Consider the following 26,656-nt stretch of genomic DNA (forward strand, 5'->3'; position numbering starts at 1 on the left):
CAAGTTTTACTTTTTTGTTTCTATACACATTTTATTTTGTTGATACATCAGTTGTTTATAATATACACATATTGTACATTTTGTTCAGACTTAGTTCTGTCTATTGAGCACAGATACGAGATTGGCACTGAAATGAATGGCTGATATGTGTCAGATGTATTCTCGTCTCTCTGTCTCTTACACACACATGTATTTGTGAAACTAATTGCTGTTCTGCTTTGATGGTGTGGCTTACTGATTAATGTCACTTTCACAGATTGAAGTTAAGCTCAGCTGATGAATGGCAGTTACCTATTAAACTCTTTATAGGTTAGACAGCAATGTTTTAAAACGTCATGTTTTTTTTATCCCATATTAGACATGGATGTCAAACAATGAATGAAGCTTATGTCACAAAGCACCTTTTTTTGTCTTTTTTTTTACAGCAGTCAGGTCAGTGATAAACATTCTGGAGTTCCCTGCATAGTCATCCTGTTTTCCAAGTTTTTCTTTATGAATAATAGCAATCAAAATGAGGAATCCACTTGTAGGGAAGTAATATTTAAAATGTGCACATTAAACAGGAGTTGGATCAGGAGGACAGGGGTCCAACATGATGGTGTTTGGGTCACTCGCTGTTACGGCACCATAAGAAGAGTCAATGTACTCTTCATCCTGAAACCTTTGATAAGTTATATCCGTGTCCTCGCTGTCCCCAGTGGGGTCGGGTTTGTGCAGGACCTTCTTCCTGTACATCCTGTAGGCCAGGATGAAAATGCCAGCCTCGGCTGCTTGGAACAGGGCGTACAGCAAAGGGAACATATACATCCCTCCCATCAGCTGAGGGGGGAAGGCCAGCTTCAGGATGGCAGTGCACAGCTGCACGTTCTGACATCCTGTCTCCAGAGAGACTGACCTGCAGCTGTTGGGCGGCAGTTCAAAGAGCATGGCCAGGCCGTAGCCTGCAGCGTAGCCACACAGAGGCATCAGGACGGCCACCACGTAGACTGAGGGCGGGATGGTGGACAGGAGCTCCGGCCCCAGCATCGCTCCAGTCAGGATGAACAGCATCACAAGGGTGACTAGCAGAGACCACAGAGATACCTGGAAAGACACAATATTTCAGAATGAGGCGGATTTTCTGTACGTATGGCAGCTACCTTTTGCATCCCAGAGGAGGAAGTCCTTTCTAGCTTTCTAGCCTGAGGTTCCTCTTACTTTTTTCTTGTTAAAGGTTGTTCCCCCCCCCCCCCAATGTTAGCTGAGAGTGTTGAGGGATAAAGGGTGTCAAAATGTTCAAGATGGCACCTTCTAGGGATTGTGACTTATAATATAAAATTGACTTGACTTTTTAAACAGAGGGGTGGAGTCCGAATCAAGGCATCTCTGCTGCCTAACATTACGGTCTGTTGTAGGCTATCTGATGTGACCCTCCCTCCATATGTGGATTTTATCAGAAATGGGAGGGAGGAGCTCTGTCTCTGATGTCACTGTCCCTGCTCTTAGCATCCCCCTCTACTTATGACGGGCAAGGGAAATTACGCACTGCGCTTTTGCGCAAAGGTGCTCCTTAACCGAAAGTACTCAGGTTCTAAATGGCACAAACTTAGAATTATTTAACGGAGTCAGCTTATTGATTAGGTGGAAGGGTAACTTTGAGAAATTACTCCTACATTACCTTCAAAACAATGTCGGCCACACGCGTGTATCGGTACCTCAGCATAACTCCCAAACCAATGGGGATGAGAGTGCTGCACAGGGTCAGGATGATGGCCCCGAAGGGCATGAGGTTGACCACAGGCGTATTGATCCAGGCCCGGCTGTAGATCCACAGACACAGCGGCATCAGCACGAGCGCCAGCAGAGTGGAAGATATGGTCATGATGATGCTGGGGAGAGAATGGCGAAGACGCAGCGTTATAGCACGAATGTGGTCTTTGGTCACGGTGTTGAATCATTTTAGTTAAGTTGGACAAACATCTTATTGACTTTATGGAAGCATGTAGCACTTTAGAGTCGTGCGCAAAATTTGAGTCCCCGTTATTTCGGTGCGTAATTTGCAAAATAATACGCGCAAAACGTTCATATTTGTAAAGTTTAATTGTACAGTTTAGAGTTTAGAGGAGTATGGTTTATCTACCTTAGATTCATCTCTCCGTGCACCAGCAGACACATGATATTTGATAAGTTTCCTCCGGGGCAGCAGCCACAGAGGAGGACAGCCATCGCCGCCACATCATCCAGAGAGAAGGCTAAAGCCAAAAGAAAGGCCACCAAGGGCATGATAACAAACTGACACACCAGTGCCAGCAGCACCCCGATGGGTCGGCGGATGTGCTGCCCAAGCTGGCTGATCTCCACCGTGCAGCCCAGCCCCAGCATAGTGAAGCAAAGAACAAGTCCCACAAACACATTGATTCCGTGACTGAGCGGGGAATCCCAAAAGGCAGGCATCAGGTGAGGGGATTCCGTCGGCGGAGCGGCCATAAACTCTGCTCCAGCGGAAGTCCTGAAGGTGCTGCCTTCAAGGAAGATGGCCCTACCGGCCACTAATCCAGCCATGGCAGTGTCCTGTGGAAAATCCACAACTTGATCCAAAGTGTCCGACATAAGAAAGTCTATCAAGCCAGCATTCTGTGCGTCGCCACCCAACAGGCTGGAGTTCTCCATGGCGCAACAGGAGGACAGAGGCTCGCCACAGTCGGTTTGTGCCTGTAGGTGCTCGCGCGTAAAAGTATTCTCCTAGTGGCGCACGGTCACTAATAAGAAACAGTGGAGGATCTAGTGGTCGGAGGATGTGATGGTGCCATGGCACTGATAGTCTTAAAGCGACTCACTTAGTCAGAATGCTGCCACGGATTGGCTCCCCCGATAGACGCACACAGTCGGAGGGGAGTGTGCACACGGTCTTAAGCATCAGCGAGAGTGGATGGGCCAATCAATAACGCACAGGCTGCCCTTTCATGTTCCATATAAGGAGAAAGGTCCCCAAAATACCAATCCAGTTCTTACATATTTACGGTTTGCCATTTGGGAAAACAGAGTCCGTTCTGTCTCTCATATTCTCTGTAGAATTATAAAGGCCATCACATAGGCACATGGAAAATGAATACAGCTGTTTGCCGAGGTTGAGTAAGCACAGCCTACATGAATGAAAGTGTGCTGATCTTTATACTAGTGCAGCAAACTGTGAACATCTGCCCGGCTCGTATCTTTTGTTGACGCTGTAGTTTATTGCATGAAGGATGCGCATTACGCACAAGCCCTCATCTCAAACTTTATGGTATGTTTGGTTTAATAAATGGTTTAACCACGTGAGTTATTACAGCTCAACAGTCTTACCAATGTTTGAGTCTGTTAAATATATGTGTATGTATGTATGTATGTATGTATGTATGTATGTATGTATGTATGTATGTATGTATGTAGGTGTGTGTCAGCGAGAGATCAACTGAATCACACACTCCAAGTACATTGTTGCTGAAGCTGGTCCTGTTGAGTCTATCCACTATTATTAATTGGTGGGTCTTTTAAATTATTGTAATATTTTATGTCAAATTAAAATCTGCAAAGTAATGACAGTTGACATGATAAACAGGACAGTATTTCCCTCAGAAATGTTATGGAGTAAATATAACAAGTTTTACCAAAAAGAAATACAGCTAAAGTCTGTGACTTACATACAGTGAAGCATTTAGTTACTTTACACCCCTTCAATTAACTCTTATATGCAGAACAGATCCCACAGCCTCTTTTTGATAGTCCATCAGTTTCTGAAAACATCCCAATATTATTTTATCTTCTGATTCTCTCTTATGTAGGTCAGACAACTTGAGCGGTATTTGTAACATATTGTGGTCTGCTGCTGTGACAGTTGGCTGCCCACAATGATGCATCGGACTCCGTACAGCATCACTGTGTTAAGGAGCCTTGCTGTTTGGGGGCTGCAGCCCACAGAATCTGATCCTCGGAGTGAAACTGCTGCATATCAAGCCGTGGTGCCGCACACAGAGGAAGCTGAGTGTCCGGAGAAAATAAATGCACTGACGTCACAGGGAGAGGGACAGGACAGCACCCATCAGTGACTCAGGCCTTCATCGGCCTCCTCCCCTTCCCGGAGACACATTGTGTCCCTCATTAACCAATGGATGACTCCTGGTATGTAATGCAACAACTATGTGTACAGAATACATAATGTGTCATCCTCCCCTTAAAGCTTCACTATAAGACACTGAAACAGATATCCTTTTTATTAGGTGTGTCTGATGTTTTATTTTAATCTGTAAAGTGTACGGACACATTTGGGGTAATGCTGCAGCTGCACTATAAATCAACTGAAGTTAGTAATTCTGTTCAAAATGCATTTCATTGCTAAATTCTAAAAAAACAACAGAAAAGCTATAAAATTGTCATTTTAATGTAAAGTCTCTGCTACAGTTCATTCTGCCCACATATGACTCTGACTCCATCTGCTTTTTACACATTAAGTGAAAGATAGGCTGTCAAGACTTCTAGAGTAGTTTAATCTAACTAGGGCTGGGCGAAATGGAGAGAATCACAATATTCTTGACCAAATACCTCAATGTCGATATTGCAACGATATTGTAGGCTTGACTATTGGTGCTTTCACAAAATATTTACACAATGAGATCAGTAATGTGGATATAATGACTAGGTGGGTAAAGGCAAATAATAAAACAACTAAAACAGTCTGGTAAGTTCAAAATCACATCACTTTACTGTAATGCAGCCTTTAAATCCATGAAAGACAACACGTCATTTTACGATATCCCAAAATCTAAGACAATACCTAGTCTCATATCACGGTATCAATATATTGCCCAGCCCTAAATCGAAGGGTGGAATCCTGAGTGTATTTGATGTTCGCAACACAAATGATGTCTCATATGAGAGACCAGTAGCACTTCCTTTGCTTGTGGTTTTCAATGTTGTGCACTCTTAATTTTGGCAGTTTGTATCATTTGCATGCAAACTCCAACTGAAAGAGTAAAATACTCTGACCTGACCTAGAAGTGAAGTGTTATACCTGCAGGCCTTTGCCTTTTAAAGTAACAGCAGGTTATTTCCTAGCGTTGATATTTATCTACAGACATACTGTAACTTTAAACTATTTGACCCCCAACTAATTTGGGTGTGCCCAGTGCACATAAAATCAGGATCCTGCACTTAAATGTTCTACACACACAATTTTAACACAGATCTTGACCTGCTAAATGATTACAGCTTGAATTAGATTTGTAGTCCCTAAATTGTATTTGTCGTTTTATTGAAGTATACTATATCCTGATGGCTGCGGTTGTCTCAAAGTAATCCAAACCTTGTTTTGTTCTTAAACATGCAGAGGATCCAAAAAGTAAAAAGAGAGAACAACTTTTCAGCTTTAATTTGAAATGTGACTTTACACAGGGAAACTGAATGTCATGTTTGTGGATATATAAAAAAAAGTTCAATAACAAAAACCTTCACACAAAAGGTGTGGTATGTCTTCTTGAACATTTGTTCGAGCTTCTCACTTAATCTGAGCTTTAACATAGGCACCTCTCTTTAATAAATAGTTTCATTTACAGAATGAGTAATTGGTTATAAATATGAAGGCGCATTTTTTTTTTTAAAGCAATTATAAATGTATTCATTAAATTACAAAAATAATACAAACAGGCAAGCAAATCAATCAAGCAGAAATGCTAATATTGGGAAACCCAGAAATTGGCACAAAATGATAAACAAACAAAACATGATGTTCAAACTCAAGTGAAAGTTTAAATTATAGGCACTAGTTTCATAACACCCACCACACCAATGACCAAACACTGGCACACCTTTCCATTCATTTCTATAGCACAAGAGGTAAAAGCCAGCAAAACGTATTTGTCATCTTATTTGATGTTTTTCATTGCATGAATGATTTACAATGACAGAAATCTGTTATGGGAATTTAATGGACCACATCCAAGTTTTCTTGGTATAATTGGCTGGGGTGGGTGAACGGGGACATTTGTTTTTGAGCTCAGGCTTTGTAGTTTCAGATATAACTCCGACCTTATATCAAGCTGTTCGTAAACTGAACAATCTCAGCACTGTAATGGAAACGTATCATTTTGGCAAACTGTGTGGTACAGGTCAGAGCTGAGGCTTTAGCCGATGTGTCGTCAATCGCCCAGGTTCTTCCCAAGTCCTGATTTGACACTCAAACAATAAAAGGCTTTGGAGACGTAGCTTGCAGTTGAGGTTTAAAATGTACATTTTTAACTAATTAAAATCTTAAAACAAAAATACTGATATGGATGTTTGGACATACATTTCTTAAATAATTTGAATAAATATTTTCCAAAACAAACTTGTGCATACATTCTGGCTGATTTCACAAGAGGAAAGATTAAATGTCATACCCACACAGAGGTGCTTTCATTGTTGCAAGACAATCAACAATTCTCTAACATTACGGGACATTTCACCTGCACGGCATCATCATAGAGATCGCTCAGACGTCTGTTAAACACAGAGCATAAAGAGAGAAATGCGTGGAAACATTTCAACCTGAGGGATGGGAAAGAAGAACAAAGAAGAGGAGTGTGGGGGGAGTAAGCTGGCCAATGAAGTGATATGGATTGTCTGACAGATGACTGCAGTCAAACCAAGGCAGATGATGTGTCCTCTGCTGGCAGAGCTGGAGTCGGCCTGGTTTCTTTGGCATTTTCTGGGCTGTCTGCACTACATGCCTGACCCCTCCAGAGCCAGAGCCCACAGAGAACATGACGCGATGTGGACACTGTCCTCTCCTTATTTTAAATCCTGACTCCTATATTCGTTTTTGACAGAGGGACTCTTCACTGTAAAAGGTATCTAGGTAGATAAAGTGCCATGTTGTAATGTCTGCCTCCTTGTGTTGATAGTTTGATTGGAGAGCCCCCTGCTGGCCCATTTCAGTAACAACCTTCTCTCCAGTTGTCACCTGTGCCGCTGTATGTCCGAGGAGCGGGAAGAGATCTGAGAAGGACACACACGGACACACACACACACACACACACACACACACACACACACACACACACACACACACACACACACACACACACACACACACACACACACACACACACACACACACACACACACACACACACACACACACACACACACACACACACACACACACACACACACACATTAAATTAAGTATACAGCGATATCCACTAGCTATCCATTAACAGAAGTGCAAGATGTTGTGATGTCGTCGTGGTCTGTGGTGTACATACCTGCGCACAGGTTGGGCCAATTTGCTGCGAGGCAGAGGGATCCCCCCTCCTGCAGAAGCACTGGGTCGGGGCAGGCCGCTGCGGGGAGAAGCCAGGGAGCGGGTGGGGGTGGAGGTGGCAGAGCCGGGGTTGGATGTGGCCTTTACCGGTTGCCTCAAGGCCAGTGGGGACGGGGTGACTGGAGTTCTCAACTTACTGGGAGAGGGGACTGAAGACAGGCAGAGCAGGAATACAGTCAGGGTTACCTGGATTCAGTTAGACAGGGTTTTTACAAGGTACCCCCAGGTTTCCACAAGTTACATTACTTTTTAATACCATTTAGAGTAAAATGTAATGCCAACTTCATGAACATACTGGCAAAAGTATGTTGCATATAATGGAAAATCAGAAAGGATTTTAGGCTATAAAAATAGTTTACCAAGTACTTGAACTTAATACATTTTATTAGTAGTACTCCATATATACATGCTTTGTGACAAAACAACGAAGGAGTTATATAATCTTATGAAAATACAATACAAAACCTTTGTGAACAAAATGTAAGACTTTCTAAAGAAATCTAAGACTTTTAAGGCCTTATTTTTCAAATATTATATAAGAAATTTTTAAGACTTTTAAGAGCCTGCGGGTACCCTGTTATAGATATGCTTTCATAGGTTTCAGTCTGTCTGTAGTTTAATGATGAAGTAATGAGATACAATATGATATCAATTAACATATGGTATAACAAAAAACTAGGGCTGAACGATTAATTGCTTTCAAATCGAAATTTGAAGGAATGCGATTGGCTAATGGTGAAGACCGCAATAAATCAAATGTGCAATTTTTAGTAAAATGTTTGGTGTAACATTTTCTATTCCTCTTATATTTACTGTTTTTAAAAGAAATAAGATTCATGCTGGAAAAAGGTTACATATCACAGATTGTTTACAGAAATGTCCTATTAGCAGTTGATGTTACTTTATTTAACATGTAATATGTAGATGCTGCTGTTGAAGTGAGGCATATCAGACATTTCAGTTTACAGGAAAGTACTGATATTTTTTATTGGAATTGTTTTTTATTATCATAACTTTAGCTTTTGTGATAAATGTTCTGTTTGACTGTTCAATGTTCCATGCAACAAAAAGCATCGATCTTTTTTAACCACAGCCATCACAAATGAAGTCAAACCTGTTATGATAGTTTAGAAACTATTAAATAAAAATGAACAGAAAAGCTACTTAACTCTATCTATCTTATTGATAATGTGTTGACGGAATGAGGTGGTACGCACATACATACTAGTGAAAACCAGAAGCACATAATATCGCACGACATCAATACAACCACGGCGTGGAACCACAATCACAATATTTAAAAATGTGGAAACCCTCAGTGAATACTCACTGAAATCACCTTCTTCTCCAAAGCAACAGGAGAGTGGGACTAGACAAAGACGAAGACAACAGAGACAGGCCTTAATTCAGAGCTGGGAGGAAGGTGCTGAGGATGGGCTTTAATGTGGTGTCTCTTCCTGCCTGCTTGATTTCTTAAACTTTGACATTACGTGGCCCGTGTACAATATGAGCAACAATCCTACTTGGCATGTGGCAAGTAACCTTTTAATGTTATGTGTAGAGCCTGCAGGTGTCCTGTTGAAGGACATTCTGCAGTTACAAATGAAATGTCGCCTTTGGTGATTCTGTAACACTTGGATGAGTCTACTGGAGTAGAGGATAATATATAAAAGGACATCATTGCAACCATCTTTTTTGCTGCAACCTGGAATTCATCAGGCACCATTTCAAAACCCATATATATAAATGTACGCTCAGTTGCCAGTTTATTAGGTACACCTAGCTAAAACCAATGCAGTAACACGACAGTTTCTGCTGAGGCAGTTTTAAAGAGGCGTTGATTCAACTATCTGGTCATTTTGGAGGATATAGTTCATGGTGCGGTTTAACTGTATAGTGTTAGACAGAGAGGTTATTTAGCCTACCCTCATTTAAATAAATTGTGTGGACAAAATAATAGAAACACCTGTACCTAATTAGCTGGCAAATGAGTGTATATAATATGGACAGTTTACATTGTAGACAATCATTGGGAATTATTTTAAAATATTAGAACTTAGAAAGACAAGGGAGTCAATAGTGCTAAATTTGTAACACATTAGTATGAATTTTACAGAGGGGGTTTATTCAGAGAAAAAGCTCCTCAATCAGATTAAAGTCATAAATTTACAAGAGAAAAAACTTGGGATATTCTCTGAGAGAATGAAGTCATACATTTGCGAGAAAATCTCGAGAGAAATTGTGAGATTAAAGTCACAAATTTATGAGGAAAAACCTTGGAAAATAGTGTAGTTAAACTAGTTTTTCTAATCAAGGAGCCACATCGCTTTACTTTGCATGTTGGATCAATCCCCTCACACCACACCGGTAAACAGGGAATGATGTAACCAGTGATATCTTTGCATCGGTCCATTGCGTTGTAGTTCCTGATGCACAAAAGCTATCACCTCATCCAAATCAGTGTGTCGCTTTGTTCTGAATAAGCCCAATTCACAGTAATGTCTCGTCAAAAACTGAATGCTTGTGATAATTTAGAATAAAATATAGTTTAATAGTGATTCTGGGCTAAAATCACAAGTGTTTCCTCCTCGCAAAACATAATTTCATTAGGCCATCCACTACAGTCATAACACACAGCAAGCGGCGGCGGCGGCAGGTGTGATGAGGTTGATCCAACCTTGCAAAGTGAAGCGATGTGGTTCCTTGAGAAAAAAATTCTGACTTCTTTCTCAGAATATTACCCACCTCAACCCTGGTGGCTCTGTATTATTTTTTTTTCAACATGAATGTATAAGGATGTGCTATTTGCTTATGATGCAAGGAAAACAGGAAGGGCAAAAAACTTGGTGTAATTTAATCCATGTTACGATCAAAGCCATCAAGGATGAACACATGAATGACACTTTTACTTTTGATCTGAGTCACAGTAATGGGATTCTAATTGGCAACCATGGACCAGCAACAGCACACAATCACTGTTTTGGCATTTATGATAAATTTTATATTTAAAAGAGACACATGTCAGTACAATCCTCATGTGAATCAGCTCCCTCTTTTAAATTGCCAACGGTTAATCCTTTCAGTATGGCGGCGTACCTGTGGGGGTTATAAACTCAAGCTCGTCTCTGCCAATAACCACCCCGCTCAACCTCTCTCCTTCCTTTTTTCCCTCACAAATGAAAGCAACAAAAACGGAGGCTAAACCTGCATTCAGAGTTACCTCACAGTCTCAGAGTTTGAAATGACAAGTTGGCACCTAGTACATTAATGCACCTTCCTCAAATCCCTTTAAGCCCCATACAGTACAGCTATTTCATCACTAACACTCCATGTGTACCAGTAGTCTATACCTTCAGTACACAGACAGCTGTAGTATATAATAAATTGTGCATATGGCTGTGTGTGAGAGCAATCTCACAGCCTCCAGCTGGCTTAGGAGCAGGCTGTTACCTCGCAGGGCAGTTGGGCTTTGGAGGTGCTGTTTGGGTTTCGGGGAGGACCGAGAAGGGGCCGAGTATCTCGTGAGTTGATCTGCTGCTGGAAAAACAGGGACATTTAAGACTTCATTCTGCCTGAGATTCACAGCATGACTGGAAAAAGGGGCTTTGAGGTAGTGGTGGCCATAGAAGCCTGAGTTGCAGTTTGAGGCCACTAGGGGGCTCTACAGCCAAACATCCATAAGCAGATTCTTTCAGGTGGAGGAGCAGCAGGCTGTCAGAGCAAAGTGCCACAGACAGAGAAATGGAGGCTGGTTTTGGTTACACATGCTTTACAGTGAAGAGAAGTCAGTGAGGAAGGCAGATATTTAGAGGTCTCCTATGCCCAGTACAGCCAAAGCTCAGAAAGCTCAAAAACACATACAACTATCAGGACAGTAAACCTTTCAACTGTAGAATTACATATTCTTAAAATGAAGTATACCATTAAAGTGTATAACAATTCAGCAGAAAAATATATCTGCTGTAATGTATATAAAAGGTCCAAAGGCTCAGGCCACATGAACACGCTGGCCCTCAGAGGGCTGCTTAAGACAGGATAAAGGCACGACACATTTAACAAGCTGACACCTGCCCTTTGACCCCTGTCCTCTCTGTCTCTTGTAAAAGAGAGGGATTACTGTTTCTGGATTAAGGACAACTCCCATTACAGGATTACATCAAATGGATAGTACTAACCCACAGAGGTGGGATTCTAAGCTCTTAAAGAGCATTAAACCCTTAAACAGGAAATGTAAAACTATGTTAGTGTCACTGACACCAGGAGTCGCTCTAGATTCTCAGTCTTGCTGGCTCCATGCTCCAATTCTGCAGTGTTTCTTTGAAGTGAAAGTTATGCCAAGGCAATAAGAGGAAGGATGTGTGTGAATAAAAGATATTATGACTGAAAATGATCAAAAACAAAGAGGATCCCAAACACCAAAGCCATGTCACTACAAAGCAGCACAGTTCGTGTATACTGTAGGGGCAGCCAGAGAGATTTAGAGAATTCCCACTCGCACAATGACTAACAAGACATAACGCAGCGTGTTTCCGGATGTTCAGTATACTTGGAGAACAAAACAAATATTAAAATGTCAGCTGACAACACAGTGATGTCAACAATGACAATCTGAGTCTGGTAGCTACTGTAATGGAAAGAATATTAGGCTTGTTCGAGTTGAGCCAGGTCTGCGCAGAATCGATCACCGCCCAACGCATGGCGGTTAGATTTGTGTCCGACTTGCTCTGACGTCATGCACACGTGGCCAACGATAACCAAGTTGCTTTTCACTGACTGCAAAACCCAGGGTATGCTGGGAAATGCCTGCCTCTCAGCTGATCGAACAGCTGATTGGTTCAGAATCGACTCAACATGATGACATTTTATATAAACTTTATTGATTTTGAATTGGAGGGATTTTAACTGCTATTTGTCTGATTTAAAGGCTTATTCTGTACAGAACATGTGTTGTGAGGCTGATAGTGATGTTTAGAAGTCAGAGGGACTAAATCCATTCAGATTACAGATCATCCACAGTGTGTTGTTAATTACAATCAGCAACAGATCACATGTAGAGCATTTTAACAGCTACTCTGTCATAATAATGACTGGAGACTTGTGTACTGATAACATTTTATTAAATTGGAATCGGACCTAACAGGGTGTGAGCATTTCTGTGACTTCCTGTTCAGCCTGAAGGCTGCTGGAATCGGCTAGAAACTGTCCGCGCAGTTCATCTCGAACGAGCCTAATGATTCATTGACAACTTTGGAGTCCCCCCCGGTAAAATGGATTCAAATACAAGTATGACATGTTTAAGTATGTGTCTGTCACAATACTCACTGGCAGACTGGCTCTGGTGTCGAGGAGAGCCTCCATTCTGCACTTGCAGGTTGGACTCGCAGCTGCGGCTGTTCTTGACGGGCTCTGGACCCTGGGCCGTCGCCGCTGAGGAGCGCGTGAGGTTGGGAAGACTACGACGCAGCTTTTCTACAACAGCAACAAACAGTACAGAATTAGCTCAGGCAGAATGACGGCGTCCAGAATCAAACGATGAACCGCTGATGTCCAACATGGCGTCCGTCTCTGCTATCTCTGCTTACCTTCGTTCTTCACCACGTTGGTCTGCAGGTCGTGCCCGTGGCCCTGCAGCGAGTGGCGAGGCTGCTGCAGGCGGCTGATGATGGGCTGAGGCGAGCCGCGGCTGTGGCTGTAGTCAATCGAGCGGGCGGGGGAGCGAGAGCGGGGAGAATTCCTGGGGGAGGCGCGGGGAGAGTGTCGAGGGGAGGGGCTGAAGCGGCTGGAGGGCAGGTGGAAGGCCGGGTGCACCGCCTCCTCCTCGTCCTCCAGACTGTGTGCATCTAACTCCTGGTCGCTGAAGGTGCTGCGCCGCAGCGAGTGGCAGGACGAACCTGAGCTCCGCCTGGATGCTGTTGCGGCGTAATCTTGTCTCAAACCTGACAAAGAGGGATACGCTCACAGTTACAACACACTTTAGAAATCAGAATCAGAAAAGGATTTATTGCCACAATAAGTACACTTATGTGGAATTTGCTTTGGTGAAAGGTGCATAAATGAAAATACAGATATATTAAACATTAATATGAAATAAACAAATACAGAAAAACAAATGTATACATACAAAATAACTGTTGCATAAGAAAGGCTGAATGGGTTGAGTGCAAAATTTGCAAAGAATATATATAGTATGTGCAATGGGCAGAAAAGTCAGAAAAAAGCTGTTTGGTCACAGAAAACTGAACAATACTACTGAAGGTACATACTCTCTTCCTGCATGCGTGCCAGTATCTGGACATCCGTGACATCATTGAGTTTGTAGGTATTTGAGGAGCCCACTGAGTCCTCGTCCATTTCTGAGGTGCTCAGCTCGCTGTCCACTGATGACTGCGGGCTCACCGCCGGAGGATTCCTCTCTGCCGCTGTGTTTCGCTGGTGTGCTGCCAAGGACGTCATTCGTGAACACTTAAGTGACAACAACAACAGATATTCTGGAATTGTTAGTGAACTATAGAGAGACCCATACCTGCATTCCCAAGCATTAGCTGCTGTCTGACAGTAGGCATTTTGCTGGGGGTTGAGGAGGGGGAGTTGAAGCCACTGCTGTAAGGGCTGTTGGCTGCGTTTGTGCTATACGGGCTTCCATAACCCTGCTGGTTGTAGGGGCTTCCATACAGGCTCCTGCGCTTGTTGGCTGCAGAGTCACAGAACAAATCCAAAATATCAGTCAGTCCACATAACATTAGAAACTCAGGAAAAATCAAAACACATTACAGATTTGGTAATAACATCAAGGTTTTTTTTATGCCTTCAAAAGAGAGTCCAGGCAGCTTATTCTACAGTTTTGGGGCCTGCACTGCAAATACTCAACCACTCTTTGACATTACTCTGCATTAGAACAGACAAAAGAACATTATAGTCTAAAGATCCACAACTTTGTACAAAGAGAGTTAGAAGAGGACTAAAATAAGCCAGGCATTTGTTTTGTTTGGATAGAAAATATGACAAAGAAATGTGAGCAGTGGACATGTGAAAATTCTGTATTACACTGCAAACTCTTAAAGGTCCCATGGCATGAAAATTTCACTTTATGAGGTTTTTTAACATTAATATGCGTTCCCCCAGCCTGCCTATGGTCCCTCAGTGTCTAGAAATGGTGATAGGTGTAAACCGAGCCCTGGGTATCCTGCTCTGCCTTTGAGAAAATGAAAGCTCAGATGGGCCGATCTGGAATCTTCTCCTTATGAGGTCATAAGGAGCAAGGTTACCTCCCCTTTCTCTGCTTTGCCCGCCCAGAGAATTTGGCCCACCCATGAGAGAGAGAGAGACATCACGGCTTTCAAACGAGCAAAGTGGCAGTTGGTCAAGGCCACCCCCCACTCTCCACCTTGCCCCCCCCCTCTCTCCTCCTCAATAGCTACAGACACAGAAATGGCACATCCTAAGGAAAGCTCATTGTGGGACTGGCTCTAGTGGCTATAATTCTGCACCAAGGCTGAATTTCGGGAAATAGACTTCAGATACAGTATTAGGGGACCACTAAGGCCTATATAAAAGAGACTTCAGATACAGTATTAGGGGACCACTAAGGTCTATATAAAAGAGACTTCAGATACAGTATTAGGGGACCACTAAGGTCTATATATAAGAGACTTCAGATACAGTATTAGGGGACCACTAAGGTCTATATATAAGAGACTTCAGATACAGTATTAGGGGACCACTAAGGTCTATATAAAAGAGACTTCAGATACAGTATTAGGGGACCACTAAGGTCTATATAAAAGAGACTTCAGATACAGTATTAGGGGACCACTAAGGTCTATATAAAAGAGACTTCAGATACAGTATTAGCCTCTACTTTATCACAGATCAGTGTAATTGTTGTCAAAACACAATCTAGTATTATGATCCTTCCACAGATGGATTCAGTCATGCAGAAGGATCTCTGAAAATGTAGTGCTTGCTTGTGAAGATCGATGTGACGTCAGAGATTTTTTTTTTCTTGTCCAGTTATAACTATAGTAATGACCATCAGTTATACCCTTAAAAATAACCACAACTTATCTTTGCATTTCTTAGTCAACCAAGAATAATGATAGCAATGACTGATTAGTGGAATAAACAACTAAAGAGTATGCAGCCTGAAAGATGTCAGTGGTAGCAGATTGGCGAATTATGGAGTTCAAGATGCTGCACTTGTGGGAAGGAAACCACCTACTTAAAACTTAACATTCATTGTTTGGCATGGCCAGTATGTTAACATACTACATCTATACAGTGTAACCCGACAAAGCCCGTTGCCTATCCCAGTGTTTGACAACAACGCCAGCAGTGTCTGCTCATAGCCGGCACTTTTATGAAAGCTCTACAGTGTGCTGGCAGTCTGGTCGAGTCTCTTAAACCGAGTTCTGAGTGTGGGCCTGATAGAGTTTCTGCATCATCAGCCGGGAGACACACGTAACAATACATGGCATTCAATAAACTCGCACAGAGCACAATGCAATTCTCTGTGAAATGCAGCAGAGCAGCAGTCAAAGGCTCCAGTCTACAGAGTCCATGGTCTCAGTCATCAGACTCTGGACAGGCTGCTGCTCACTGGGATGGTTTGAATGGTTAATGTCTAAAAGTCCACTTGTTTACCCATCTCTCTCTCTCTCTCTCTCTCTCTCTCTCTCTCTCTCTCTCTGTGTGTTTACACAGCTGGGTGGTGACGGGAAGGGAGCCTTTTAATGTTAGCTGCCTCCTCTTTTCCAATCGCTCCTTCCACTTTCTCCCTCTCCCTGTGCTCTGCACTCTGTCCTCCTGCATTATTTAGGAAATACCATCATGTCCACTCCACTGCCATCCACAGATCATGGACTGAGGAATGTCAACAACACTGTAACATGTACTGTAGGTCTGTGACATTGTGCACTCTGAAACAATGGATGCTTTGCTTTCCATTTGAGAAGACTCAGGTCAACAGGTTAAAAAACGGTTAACCTGGTGAAACTGACCCCCAATATCAAAAGTCTGTCAAGCTCCACTGTGTGCTCTTGTGACCAAAGAATATGCTATGACATTTCTGGGACAACGTGAACATGAACATCGCTTGTGTCTGTGCACTCTGCCATAGAAAAGTCAAATTGCTATGATTAGGAAAATTCTCCCCTTGACATAACACAGACTATACCGGCTGGGTCTCTAAGCTACAAAGCCGTAAAGGGGGGCTAAAGTCCATATGAACCCAGCTATGGTGTGTTAAACAATTTGGAGGTTATTAGTTGACAACGTGCTCTATCACAACAACCCTAGCAGCACATTGTCACTAGAAAAAGAGACCAAGACCAACCTAAAGGGATCTGCAGCACAGGGACCAACCAAAATAGACTGTCCTCAAATCCTCATGTCCTTAAACGAGAAGTCAGAAGAAGAGAGAAGAAGTGCTGTTTCTAACCAATGTGACTGATGCCATTTCCATTTACTGTTATATGTAATTGTATTAGAGGACTTTCCGTCTTGGCTTTTCAACTGTGGAAAGAAAAAGAAAAAGTTCTGGAGGGCTTAAATGATGAGAACGACGTGGAAGACAACTCTTGGCATTAAGGGCCACTTGAAATAAAAAAAAAAAGAAGAAGAAAAAAATGGCTTAAAGCAGCTGAGAGCTTCGAGGATATCACAAGAAAGGAGCAAACAGAAACGCTTTTGTAAATAGGAGAGATAAATACCACAAAAGGGATAGAACTGGCACAGACATGAAGAAGGAGGTGAACTAACTGTACAGCACGAGGTTGAAGGAAAGTCAAAGCTTTTATGAGCAGGAGTAGGATAGGTCAGCTATGTGACTGTGGCTGGGCCCTCCTGGCTCTTGTATGTGTATTGGATCAGCAGTGCAGGACAGCTGTCAAAGCAGCAGTGTGGAAAAACTGTATAATTGTTCAGCTTAGGGCAGCAGCACGTGTTTTGACTTCTTATCAGGATTGTCTAAAACGAAAGTAGTGCTGTCTGACTAGTGCAGTCAACTCAGCCATCTCCTCCCTGTTTAGTTATATAACTAAGGCACGTCATCTGGGGATATGATTTAAACAGGGTGTGCACAGACAATGGCTTGGACTATTGACACAATAAAACTAAAATGTGTTTAAAAATACAGGAATGCCTTGTACGAGTGTGCACTTGCTGTATAAAATGATTAGATTGATAAGGATGTCGTCACTTTGACTCTAATCTGCCACAAGCAAAGTTTTTTTTCCCTTTACAATTCCTTTGACACAAACTCAACCAACACCATGGCAACAGCGTTTCCATGCTCCGGTTAGAGACGGGGTGTGAAGGAGAGTAGCCGGGAGCCATGAGGGTGTGTCTGTGGTGAGTCTCTCTTTCGCTCACAGACGCACAATTATCCCAGTATGTAGAGCTGAGATTTGCTGAAGTCTTTTTGAGTGAAAAAAAAAGGGTCTACATTTTTCAGAAAACTACTAATGCTTAATGTTTAATTGATAAAAAAAGGATCACTTATTTCTATCAGAAATAAACCACCATGTACACAACATACAAAGTAAGAGGAAAAATTATAAATAAAACAAAACACACACACACAAAACCAAACCGGCATCTTCTCCAGGGTTAGGCATAGCCGTCCATTAGTTACTACTAAATCGACCTATAGTTACAGTTACAGATAGCCAAGCAGTAAAAGAGCCCCATGTAAACGTATATTGATCAAGCTTGTTCAATAGACAGTATGTCACCCTCTTACAAGCAGCCTATTGAGCCATTGTTGTTCATTTATTTGATTAAAATGTTTTGTCCAGTGAATCACAAGACTCCACAGAAAACATTTGTTGCTGTATCATTTTGCAAGCTTTTGTGGAAGTGGTGACATAACAGGGCCAACTGAGGATAGACGTGAAGCGAGTGGGGGGGTATCAGGAGGGATATTTTCAGGACCAAGGAGGCTGACGTTATCCTTCTACCACACCTACAGTGATGACATCATAAATAAACCTTGCCTGAGCCCCAGTTACCGGTAGTGTTAGTCAGCTGTGAGACAAATATCGTGCTTTGTTCATTAAGGGTCCTCTCAGGCAAAATTTACACACAAGTTCTGTAGCCTAATTTTGAGGTTTTTCCCATTGTTAGAAATAAGCCTAATCTATAATCACAGAAACAGCTCATAGTGGTCATAATACAGGGAAAAGAGAAAGAAATTATTCTTTGTCAGGAAAATATGCGATAACGTTGTTGAATATCGGGATAACGATATAGTTTGCGATTAATGAACAGATATTAAAGTGTACTCAGTTCTGCTGCATTCAGTATTCTGGTAAAATACAACAAATTGCTTGTTGAATTTAAAAAACATGAAAGGAAATAATTTCCCGGCATTATTTTATTGAACATTGAATTTAATATAAAAGGCACCATCTCAATTGATAATAAGCACATACTAACATTTCTAAGAAAATCTGATGTGAAATATTTTAAGGGAAGATTATGGTTTTGTTTTTACATAACCACTCAGTTAAATGTGAATAACCTACTGGACTGCGAGTAGTATTAAACTCCAGTCACAAGCTTCTCCAACCTTTCAGCTCCAACCGTGCATACAGCTCAGGACACGGTTCTCTCTGCATAAGAATGGTGGAGTACTTTTCATTTGTCAAGTTAATTCACACAGAAGTATACAAAAATAGGCTTTATTTATTAAAGCTTTAGTGTGTAACTTTTCATATTAATGAACGTCCGTTACATTCAAATTACAAGAAAACATTCTATATCACATTATACATCGTTATCGAGATATGAAATGGCCCATATTGGGACAGGAGATTCGGGCCATATCGCCCAGCCCTATGTTCTACTGATATTTTCTTTAAATTAACAAAAATGTAGTGTCTTTCGCGATACATCGCAGCCGTTCACGCCTCAAGTAATTCTTTGAGCATTTTGACTGAAGTTGCATTGCAGATTCCTTTATCATCAATTAAGAAGGTAGCCCAAAACAACTCTGTGTGCCCTTTCCCTGTTTACATGTTCATAAGCATATCTGATCTGTGAAACACGTGAGCTACAAATACCTGTGCAATTTGGATCCACAAAAGGTCATTTCATTTAGCAGCTGCTGTAAACAAATCTCCTTGTATGAGGAGGTGGTTGTGTGCCCAGGTGCTGTCCAGACTCTTGCACAACGGCGCTGAGAACATCCCCCCCCAGTGAACAACCGTTAGCGGCCTATTGCTCAACATGATCTAACTGTCACATGGGCATACCACTGTCAAAATGGAAATGACCCCTCTCAGTTTAGCTGCGAGGATTTGAGGCCTGTCTTTCTCACTGAGGGACTAACTATAATTAGTGGCAGTCGAGAGCTCAGAAAACAGAAACAGACCTAGCAGACAGGACTTAATGTAAGGTACACCTGGGTGATGTACTGTAGATGAACTCACTATAATAATGTTTTGTTTACGTGTGATTTCTACGTTATACAATATAGTATACAAACAATTTTGAATTCTCAGTGTAGAGTGTGAAGGACAAGGAAAATGAATTAAAAACCCAATAACACTACCAATCTCCATTGAAAGCATTTTTAGAAGTGTTTTTGATGAACAGATACACTACCAACTTCCATTTTAATACAGTATCAATTTACACTGGCACATCTCACAGAGATCCCCCGCTTTTTTTAACGCTTCAAATCTATTTCTGTCCCATTTAGTAAAGCTAAATCTGCATAGACAGCTGTTTAAATCACACAAATATCCCACTGTGTATGTGCTTTGAACGTATGAACCGTCTCTGCATTGCTTGATCAAGGTTCCCAGTCTGTCTGTGAGTTTGCCTGCTTCACTCCAGATGCAATTTAGACAATTATGGGACTGTCAGTGAGTTGAGGCTAGGGCTGGGTGATATGGAGAAAATCAAATATCATGATATTTTGGACCAAATGCCTCGATATCGATACCGCAACGATATTTTAGTGTTGACTATTGGTGCTTTCACTAAATATTTACACAATGAGATTTTAGATAATCATCAGTAATGTGGATATAATGACTAAGTGGGTAAATACAAATAATAGAACAGTTACAACAGTCTGGTAAGTTCAGAAAATGACATCACTTACTGTAATGCAGCCTTTAAAACCAGGAAAAGACACCACTTATGCCATATTACGATATCCAAAATCTAAGACGATATCTAGTCTCATATCACGAAATCAATAGAATATTGGTATATTGCCCAGCCCTAGTTGAGGCCTTCCAGTATACCACTAGTTTACATCCATTCTAGTGCCTTATATGATCCTTCAACATGGACCAATTTAAGATTGCTGGTACCCCATTCCTATGTACACTGAAATTATGAGGAGGAAGTAATGCACTTGAAAGAGGAAAGATTTTGACAGATGTAAATATGAATAATACATAAATAGCCTCCATGCCCTAAGCACCTAGGTGCGATCATATGGGAGAAAACGAGAAATGTTTTGCCTACCCCATAGTCTATATCCTTGACGTTCCACTTCCTGGATTGCTCTGTGATTGGTTTAAAGAAATGCCATTAAACCAGAGCAGGTTTTCCTCCCATCCCTGAATGCTATGTGGAGTAGCCAGACCCTCCTCCATCGCGGTTTGGAGGAGGGTCTGGCAAAGCGAGACTACCTACCCCATGGTGAAGTATAAATTAAACATTTTTTTAACATGCATTGCTGCAAAGAAGTAACAAAAGGGGAAAACTAAATCTGCTATCTGCACTCCAAGAGCCTGATTATGTGGATAGCTTTGAGTGTCTGACAATCATTTGCTGCATATTCAATCCTATTGAAGAAAATACTCCCAATACACACACACAAATTCAATCTCTTATCCCAAGAAGAATACACACACACACACAACACACACACACACACACACACACACACACACACACACACACACACACACACACACACACACACACACACACACTCTGTCATTAACCCTCTAAGCTTTCAGTAACTTGTAACCTCAACTGGCAAATTTATCCCCAAGTCAATGTGCCGTTGTTTCAATTCTCAAATTACGTCACCTTATCGGCATCTGCCAGGTCGTAAAACTACAGCCTCCGCCATCCAATGATTGACCATACAGGTACATCCGTTTGGTTCCATCTTGCCTTTAGAATAAGGGAAGCTTATCTACACAAGATAACGTGTATGACGAATGATTAGCCGTCTGTGCTTTGTTTGTAATTGTGTGCAGTAGTTGTAACAGTTAAAGAAATAAATGGGTACAACATGGAGTCATTTATTTTGTGTTTCTTGTGCTTCAAAAATCAATACAAGGAAACAGTAAGATCACGGCAGAGGTTCACTCCCATAACTTAAAGCTCTTAGTAATAATAACAAGAACCGACCACACTCTAACCTAGCCAGCAAGACGGGCTACTTCTGCATTTATGTACAAGCTCTATATATCTATATATCAGATCAATAATTCTGCATTTGTCTGATTAACAACAATAATTTACAAGTATCCATTCAAATAATGCTTACAGAGCATTCACTAACAAACAGCGTGGCACAGCTGTGAAAAACCACTGCTGTTTCATTATACTGTATTTCTGTGCACTGACATGCTCACTGTGCTTCACTTCCCTACACTAATCAGGATTAAGGAACTATGTTGTTTTATTGTAATCACATTGAACTAGAATTGCTTTTATGGTACAGATAAAGTGGTCAAATGCGTAATGCTATGCAATTAGAAAAATGGATAGACATACAAACTGACAGCAAGAGCCCAACTGACCAACAACACAGAGACAGACAAACGCAGGGAGACTTTCAGCAAAACAACCAAAACAAAGTCTCAGTAAACATCCTCTACTGCTTACGTCTCAAAAGAGGGATTAATTAAGTGTCATGTTGCTACTGTTTCAACTACTACTGCTGCTAAACCGACACTACATGTTTGATGTTCACTGGCGTTGTTTACCTGACATGGTGAGGTCCAGTCTGTGGATGAGGGAGCGCTTGGCTGATTCCATCTCAGGACTGGGGTTGTCAAGAGCTTGGCGGCACCACACAATAGGACTCAAGGCTTTCTGCAGGGGACTGTTCAGCTTCGCCTCATATAGCCTGGAACAAAAACATGAACAATTGACACACATGTTCATAAAAGCAATACAAGCAACGGTTACACAAACAAACGCTCGAACGGTAAGCGACACACCTATCTCACCTCAGGTGTGATGTGACCCAGCAGCTCTCAGGGGAAATGAGATTGAGGGGATAACAAGTGTTTGAATTCTGCAATGGCAATAAGGTGGATAGGCAGAAAGGGATTTATGTGACGTGCTTGCTGACTCCGAAAATGACTATTTGTTTTAATTCAGATCTATTTCATAAATAAATATTTGAAATCTTGGGGTCCATTAATTATTTAAAATGCTGCTAAAACTATGGCCAGTTAAAAAACGTACATAGAGGTGACTTGCAGATAGCTGTTAGACTTGTCAATATAATTCAATTAAATTTGTAGAGTCAAAATCATAACAAAAGTTATCTCAGGACACTTTACAGATAAGTCTAGAACACACTCTATTATTTACAGAAACCCAACAATTCCCCCAAGAGCATGCGTTTGGTGCCACAGCGCCGAGGAAAATCTTCCTTTTGACAGGCAGAAACCTCAGACAGAAGCTGGCTCTTGGTGTGTGGACTCTTAGAATGAGTCCACATGTTGCATATGCAAACTTAGCAAAAACCAGTGGTCTCTACGATATCTTAGCAATGAGGACAATCAGCTCCTGCTGCTGCAGACCGTAACTCATGAACCACTGTTACTAGCTGAAATTATTTGGAAAAAGTCATTGGGTTCAGTGCATAGTCGGATATTCAGTATTTTTTTTTTTTAAAGATTATTTTTGGGGCATTTTTAGGCCTTTATTGACAGGACAGCTGAAGAAATGAAAGGGGAGAGAGAGGGGGAATGACATGCAGCAAAGGGCCGCAGGTCGGAGTCAAACCCGCGGACCGCTGCGTCAAGGAGTAAACCTTTATATATGGGTGCCCGCTCTACCAACTGAGCTATCCGGGCACCCCAATATATCAGTATTGATTGAAACTGTCAAACCCTCTTGATACTGATGGTAACACGTAAAAGGTATTAAAATACGGCTACAAACTAACTGAATTGTCCACTGTCCACTACTTCCCGTTTGTCGCTTATACAAAAAATACAAATGTGCGTTTGTCATTAACAATAGAAAAGATAAAAGGAGAGAAGAGTTTCCACTCAGAAGAGAAATCCGAGTCAGCAGTTATCCGCTCTCTTGCAGACATAGGAGGAAGCCTTTCATGATGAAAGGGGGGCTAGTGCAGAGAAATACAAGCCTGAAATCTGGGTCAGCACCTTTTCAATGTTTACCAATAACTATCATTCACATTTGGCACAGCGCGTAGAAAATCTACCACTAACAGACCTAACACTTCTTGCTTCATACGTGAACTCCCCGGTCTGAAACAATGACATGTGTCATGTCCACAAGCAGGAGCGGGAGTGTGACAAGCAGCTATTGATAGGCAGAGCACTGCAGGAGCAGGCAGCACTGAAAGTAGTCTGATCATGTCAAAAGGCTCAGTAGCTGCTGGCACAGCACACAGTGGAGCAAACAATGTAAACAATTTTTACTTTAAAGAAACATGCATACTGATTAGCAGCATCCCCCCCTTTTTATATCTACATGTCATATTCCAGTGGGTCAGTATCAGCGTTAGACCCCTGTTCCCAGTTCCCAATCTGCCTGTTAGGGATATGCTTTTAGAAACCAGGGTTTTACCTACCAATACAAGGCTAAGGTGGAGCACTCAAGCCGTTTTGGACACCACCCAAGTCGAATGAATCTAAAATCAATGTGAGCATTAAAACTAACTACTGACTTTTCTCAGATCAAGGCCTAATGATTGTAGTTGGTCCGGTGGGCTCCTTTAGCAATTTGCGTCTTTAAGCTTTTTGAGTGTTATTTATGTATTATCTGCCCTAGCTTTTCCAACGTTTTAGACACAGATATGGTAATCATAACGGTCCAAAATTATGTGACTTGAAATACTTAACATTTTCTTGAGGGAGGACCCCTAAACCCCCTGACAAATACATCCACCTAAGTCTTCCACAAACCCAGTGAAAACCCTGCAAACCATTTTTTTTTTTTTTTTTTTTTACCAGCACACAAACTTGGACACAGATGATATATCACTAAGTGCTGACTGCCAGAGCTTTTTCACTGTTGTCAGCCGCTGTGAGCTGGCTTTCAACCAAATATGATCTACCTTTGTAATAGCCTTAGTAACGGTCTTGTAGCTGCATCAGGAGCGAAGCCCTCATTTTGCTTATTATAGTGTCTTATCATAGAAGACACAAATCAAACAAACTCTTCCTAACAAGATGGATAACAAGGACTATCTTCTGAGGACAGCCCATCATTACAGTGATGTCTAGTCAGCAGCAGATGCCTTACATATAACTACTTCATGTCTATCTCAACAGTCCTTCTGTAAACACGTCTACCAAGTCTGCATGCCTGACATCAGCTGTGTAACTGCCTCTTCAAGGGATTTCCTTGAGTTGGAATGAGAGGCACGATTTAAACAGCAGCACAAATCCAATCATACTCTGGAGTCTTAAAGATTAAACTTTTAATGTGTATCTAGGCAAAGCCACCTAAACCTAAGTACCATAAATGCTAAGCGCTGGAGGAAACACAATGTATTGGGAGAGGATTAAGAACAGGAGTATGAATGTGGACTGATAACAGCAGACCAACATGATGTCACCTTTGTCCACAAGACATTGCACACAGCCCTGTTAGGTTATCAGTAGGCATTGTTTGCAATCCCTGTAAACACAATACTCACGATCAGTGTTTCGACAATGACTCAGCATTTATTCCTACAGGATTACATGACAGTCCTATTTCTCATCTCCTGCCTTCCTCACTTGGTGCTGCAGAGCACTTGTGGCTGTGTGCCAACTGGTGTGGTAACGGGAATTCAGAGGAGGACTATAACCATGGCTACCTCTCCCACATGGCTGCTGCCTGGCAGGAAAACAACTTTCAGTTTCACTGTACACACTGATCTCCTGCCACCACTGCCATGACAAGCCAGGCCAATCTGCCACATCCCACAAACAACAAAACGGTTTCAACAGATGATCTGGGACTTCAGGGTCCTGAGTCTGACAGCTGAGAGCCTGGGCCTCAGAGGGCGACTGATCAGTCACAGAAACAAATGCACACAACTGTGAGCAAGGTATGAAGTCATGGATAGAGATTTGGCATTTATTGCATGACAATGCATGTCTATTATGATCATACAGTCCGAGAATGGGCTTGGCATCACCCACGTGACTTGCCAAACAACACCCTTCAGTCAGCGATCCACAATGAGACTCCTTCAGCACAGATGACTTCAAATGTTTATGCCAGACGTTTGTCGTATAGTAGCTAATGTGTAGAGCAGCTGTGCCCAGGCTGTCACCCAGCACTGAAGACACAGACACGGCTGTAGAGGCAAGATGCATCCCAAAGACAAGCCTGTCACTCACCAGCTGTCCTCGTCTTCGTTTAGACAATCCATGTCTTCGAGATCTAAGATTTCCACTTCATCTAGGATTGATGTTTCCCCTTCGTCTGTAAAACCCCCGATGCTGTCTGAATAAAGTGAGTTCATACTCGACACTGAGGCGGCAGCCGATGCCCCCTCATATTCATACGGCCTCCTGAAACTGATACCGTCGTAAGACAGTCTGGGGCTCAAACCGCGGGTATTCCCTAGCAGCCCACCGTAGCCGCCCGTTCCGACGAACCCCACCCCAGTGAAGCCGGCCAGACCGGCTGACATCCCCGCTGTAAGCGACGACGGGTCGTATCCCTCGCTGAGGGGTCTGTGGTTCCCTGACATCGCTCCAGACGAGGACAACATCGTAGACCGACTCCGAAGCTGTTCATTTTGCTGTTCGAGTTTCTTCACCAAGTCCTGGAGCTTACGCACCTCCAAGTCCGCGTTGATGTTGGAGTTGATATCCTCCATAGCGGCTCCTCAGCCCTACGCAAATATGTGGTGGTCGGTGGTATTTTTTGTCGTTGTTCTGCCGACTGTCTCTTTGTTTTTGTTTACTTCACTATTGTCTACGTGTTCAAAGAAGACACTTTGATGTTTAACTGACTTAAAAAGATCAACGTCGTCATCTTCTCCGGTTAATCGTGGTTCCGCGCAGGGTCGAGGCCATTTTCATAATACTCGTCACCACCAACTGTGTGAAAGACCAACAGGCGGCGGCTAACACGTCACTACGTTCAGTATCGGGAGCGCGC

General features: G+C 42.2%; 2 protein-coding genes across 7 annotated transcripts; both read right to left on the reverse strand.

The window, feature by feature from the left end:
* Window positions 1–43: 43 nt before the first annotated feature.
* slc10a4 (solute carrier family 10 member 4) lies at window positions 44–2,963 on the reverse strand. The gene is made up of 3 exons (XM_039810234.1): window positions 2,120–2,963; window positions 1,658–1,868; window positions 44–1,083 (listed from the first exon to the last, which is right to left on the reverse strand). Exons 1-3 carry the CDS (start codon window positions 2,647–2,649, stop codon window positions 556–558), a joined length of 1,269 nt encoding a protein of 422 aa, XP_039666168.1. The 5' UTR covers window positions 2,650–2,963; the 3' UTR covers window positions 44–555.
* A 2,401-nt stretch (window positions 2,964–5,364) lies between these two features.
* slain2 (SLAIN motif family, member 2) lies at window positions 5,365–26,601 on the reverse strand. 6 transcript variants are annotated; one of them, XM_039811634.1, is made up of 10 exons: window positions 25,888–26,601; window positions 22,276–22,418; window positions 13,839–14,006; window positions 13,579–13,752; window positions 12,898–13,251; window positions 12,638–12,784; window positions 10,766–10,849; window positions 8,646–8,684; window positions 7,257–7,464; window positions 5,365–6,987 (listed from the first exon to the last, which is right to left on the reverse strand). In XM_039811634.1, exons 1-10 carry the CDS (start codon window positions 26,370–26,372, stop codon window positions 6,924–6,926), a joined length of 1,866 nt encoding a protein of 621 aa, XP_039667568.1. In that variant the 5' UTR covers window positions 26,373–26,601; the 3' UTR covers window positions 5,365–6,923. The 6 variants fall into 6 exon arrangements, with proteins under 6 accessions (XP_039667568.1, XP_039667567.1, XP_039667571.1 ...); XM_039811633.1 differs by having other exon boundaries at window positions 10,766–10,852; XM_039811637.1 differs by lacking the exon at window positions 10,766–10,849 and having other exon boundaries at window positions 25,888–26,600.
* Window positions 26,602–26,656: the final 55 nt, after the last annotated feature.

This window comes from Perca fluviatilis, chromosome 9 (assembly GCF_010015445.1).
Source record: "Perca fluviatilis chromosome 9, GENO_Pfluv_1.0, whole genome shotgun sequence".
Lineage (NCBI taxonomy): Eukaryota > Metazoa > Chordata > Actinopteri > Perciformes > Percidae > Perca > Perca fluviatilis.

Coding starts and splice junctions, on each gene's coding strand:
- slain2 (XM_039811633.1), bottom strand. CDS start 26,372: ATGGAGGATATCAACTCCAACATCAACGCGGACTTGGAGGTGCGTAAG. Junction 14,007..22,275: donor ACTGGACCTCACCATGTCAG/GTAAACAACGCC, acceptor GTGACTCTGCAG/CCAACAAGCGCAGGAGCCTG. Junction 7,465..8,645: donor TGGAGAAGAAGGTGATTTCA/GTGAGTATTCAC, acceptor GCCTGTCTTCAG/TCCCCTCTCCCAGTAAGTTG.
- slc10a4 (XM_039810234.1), bottom strand. CDS start 2,649: ATGGAGAACTCCAGCCTGTTGGGTGGCGACGCACAGAATGCTGGCTTG. Junction 1,869..2,119: donor CACGGAGAGATGAATCTAAG/GTAGATAAACCA, acceptor TTCTCTCCCCAG/CATCATCATGACCATATCTT. Junction 1,084..1,657: donor TGGCCGACATTGTTTTGAAG/GTAATGTAGGAG, acceptor GTGTCTTTCCAG/GTATCTCTGTGGTCTCTGCT.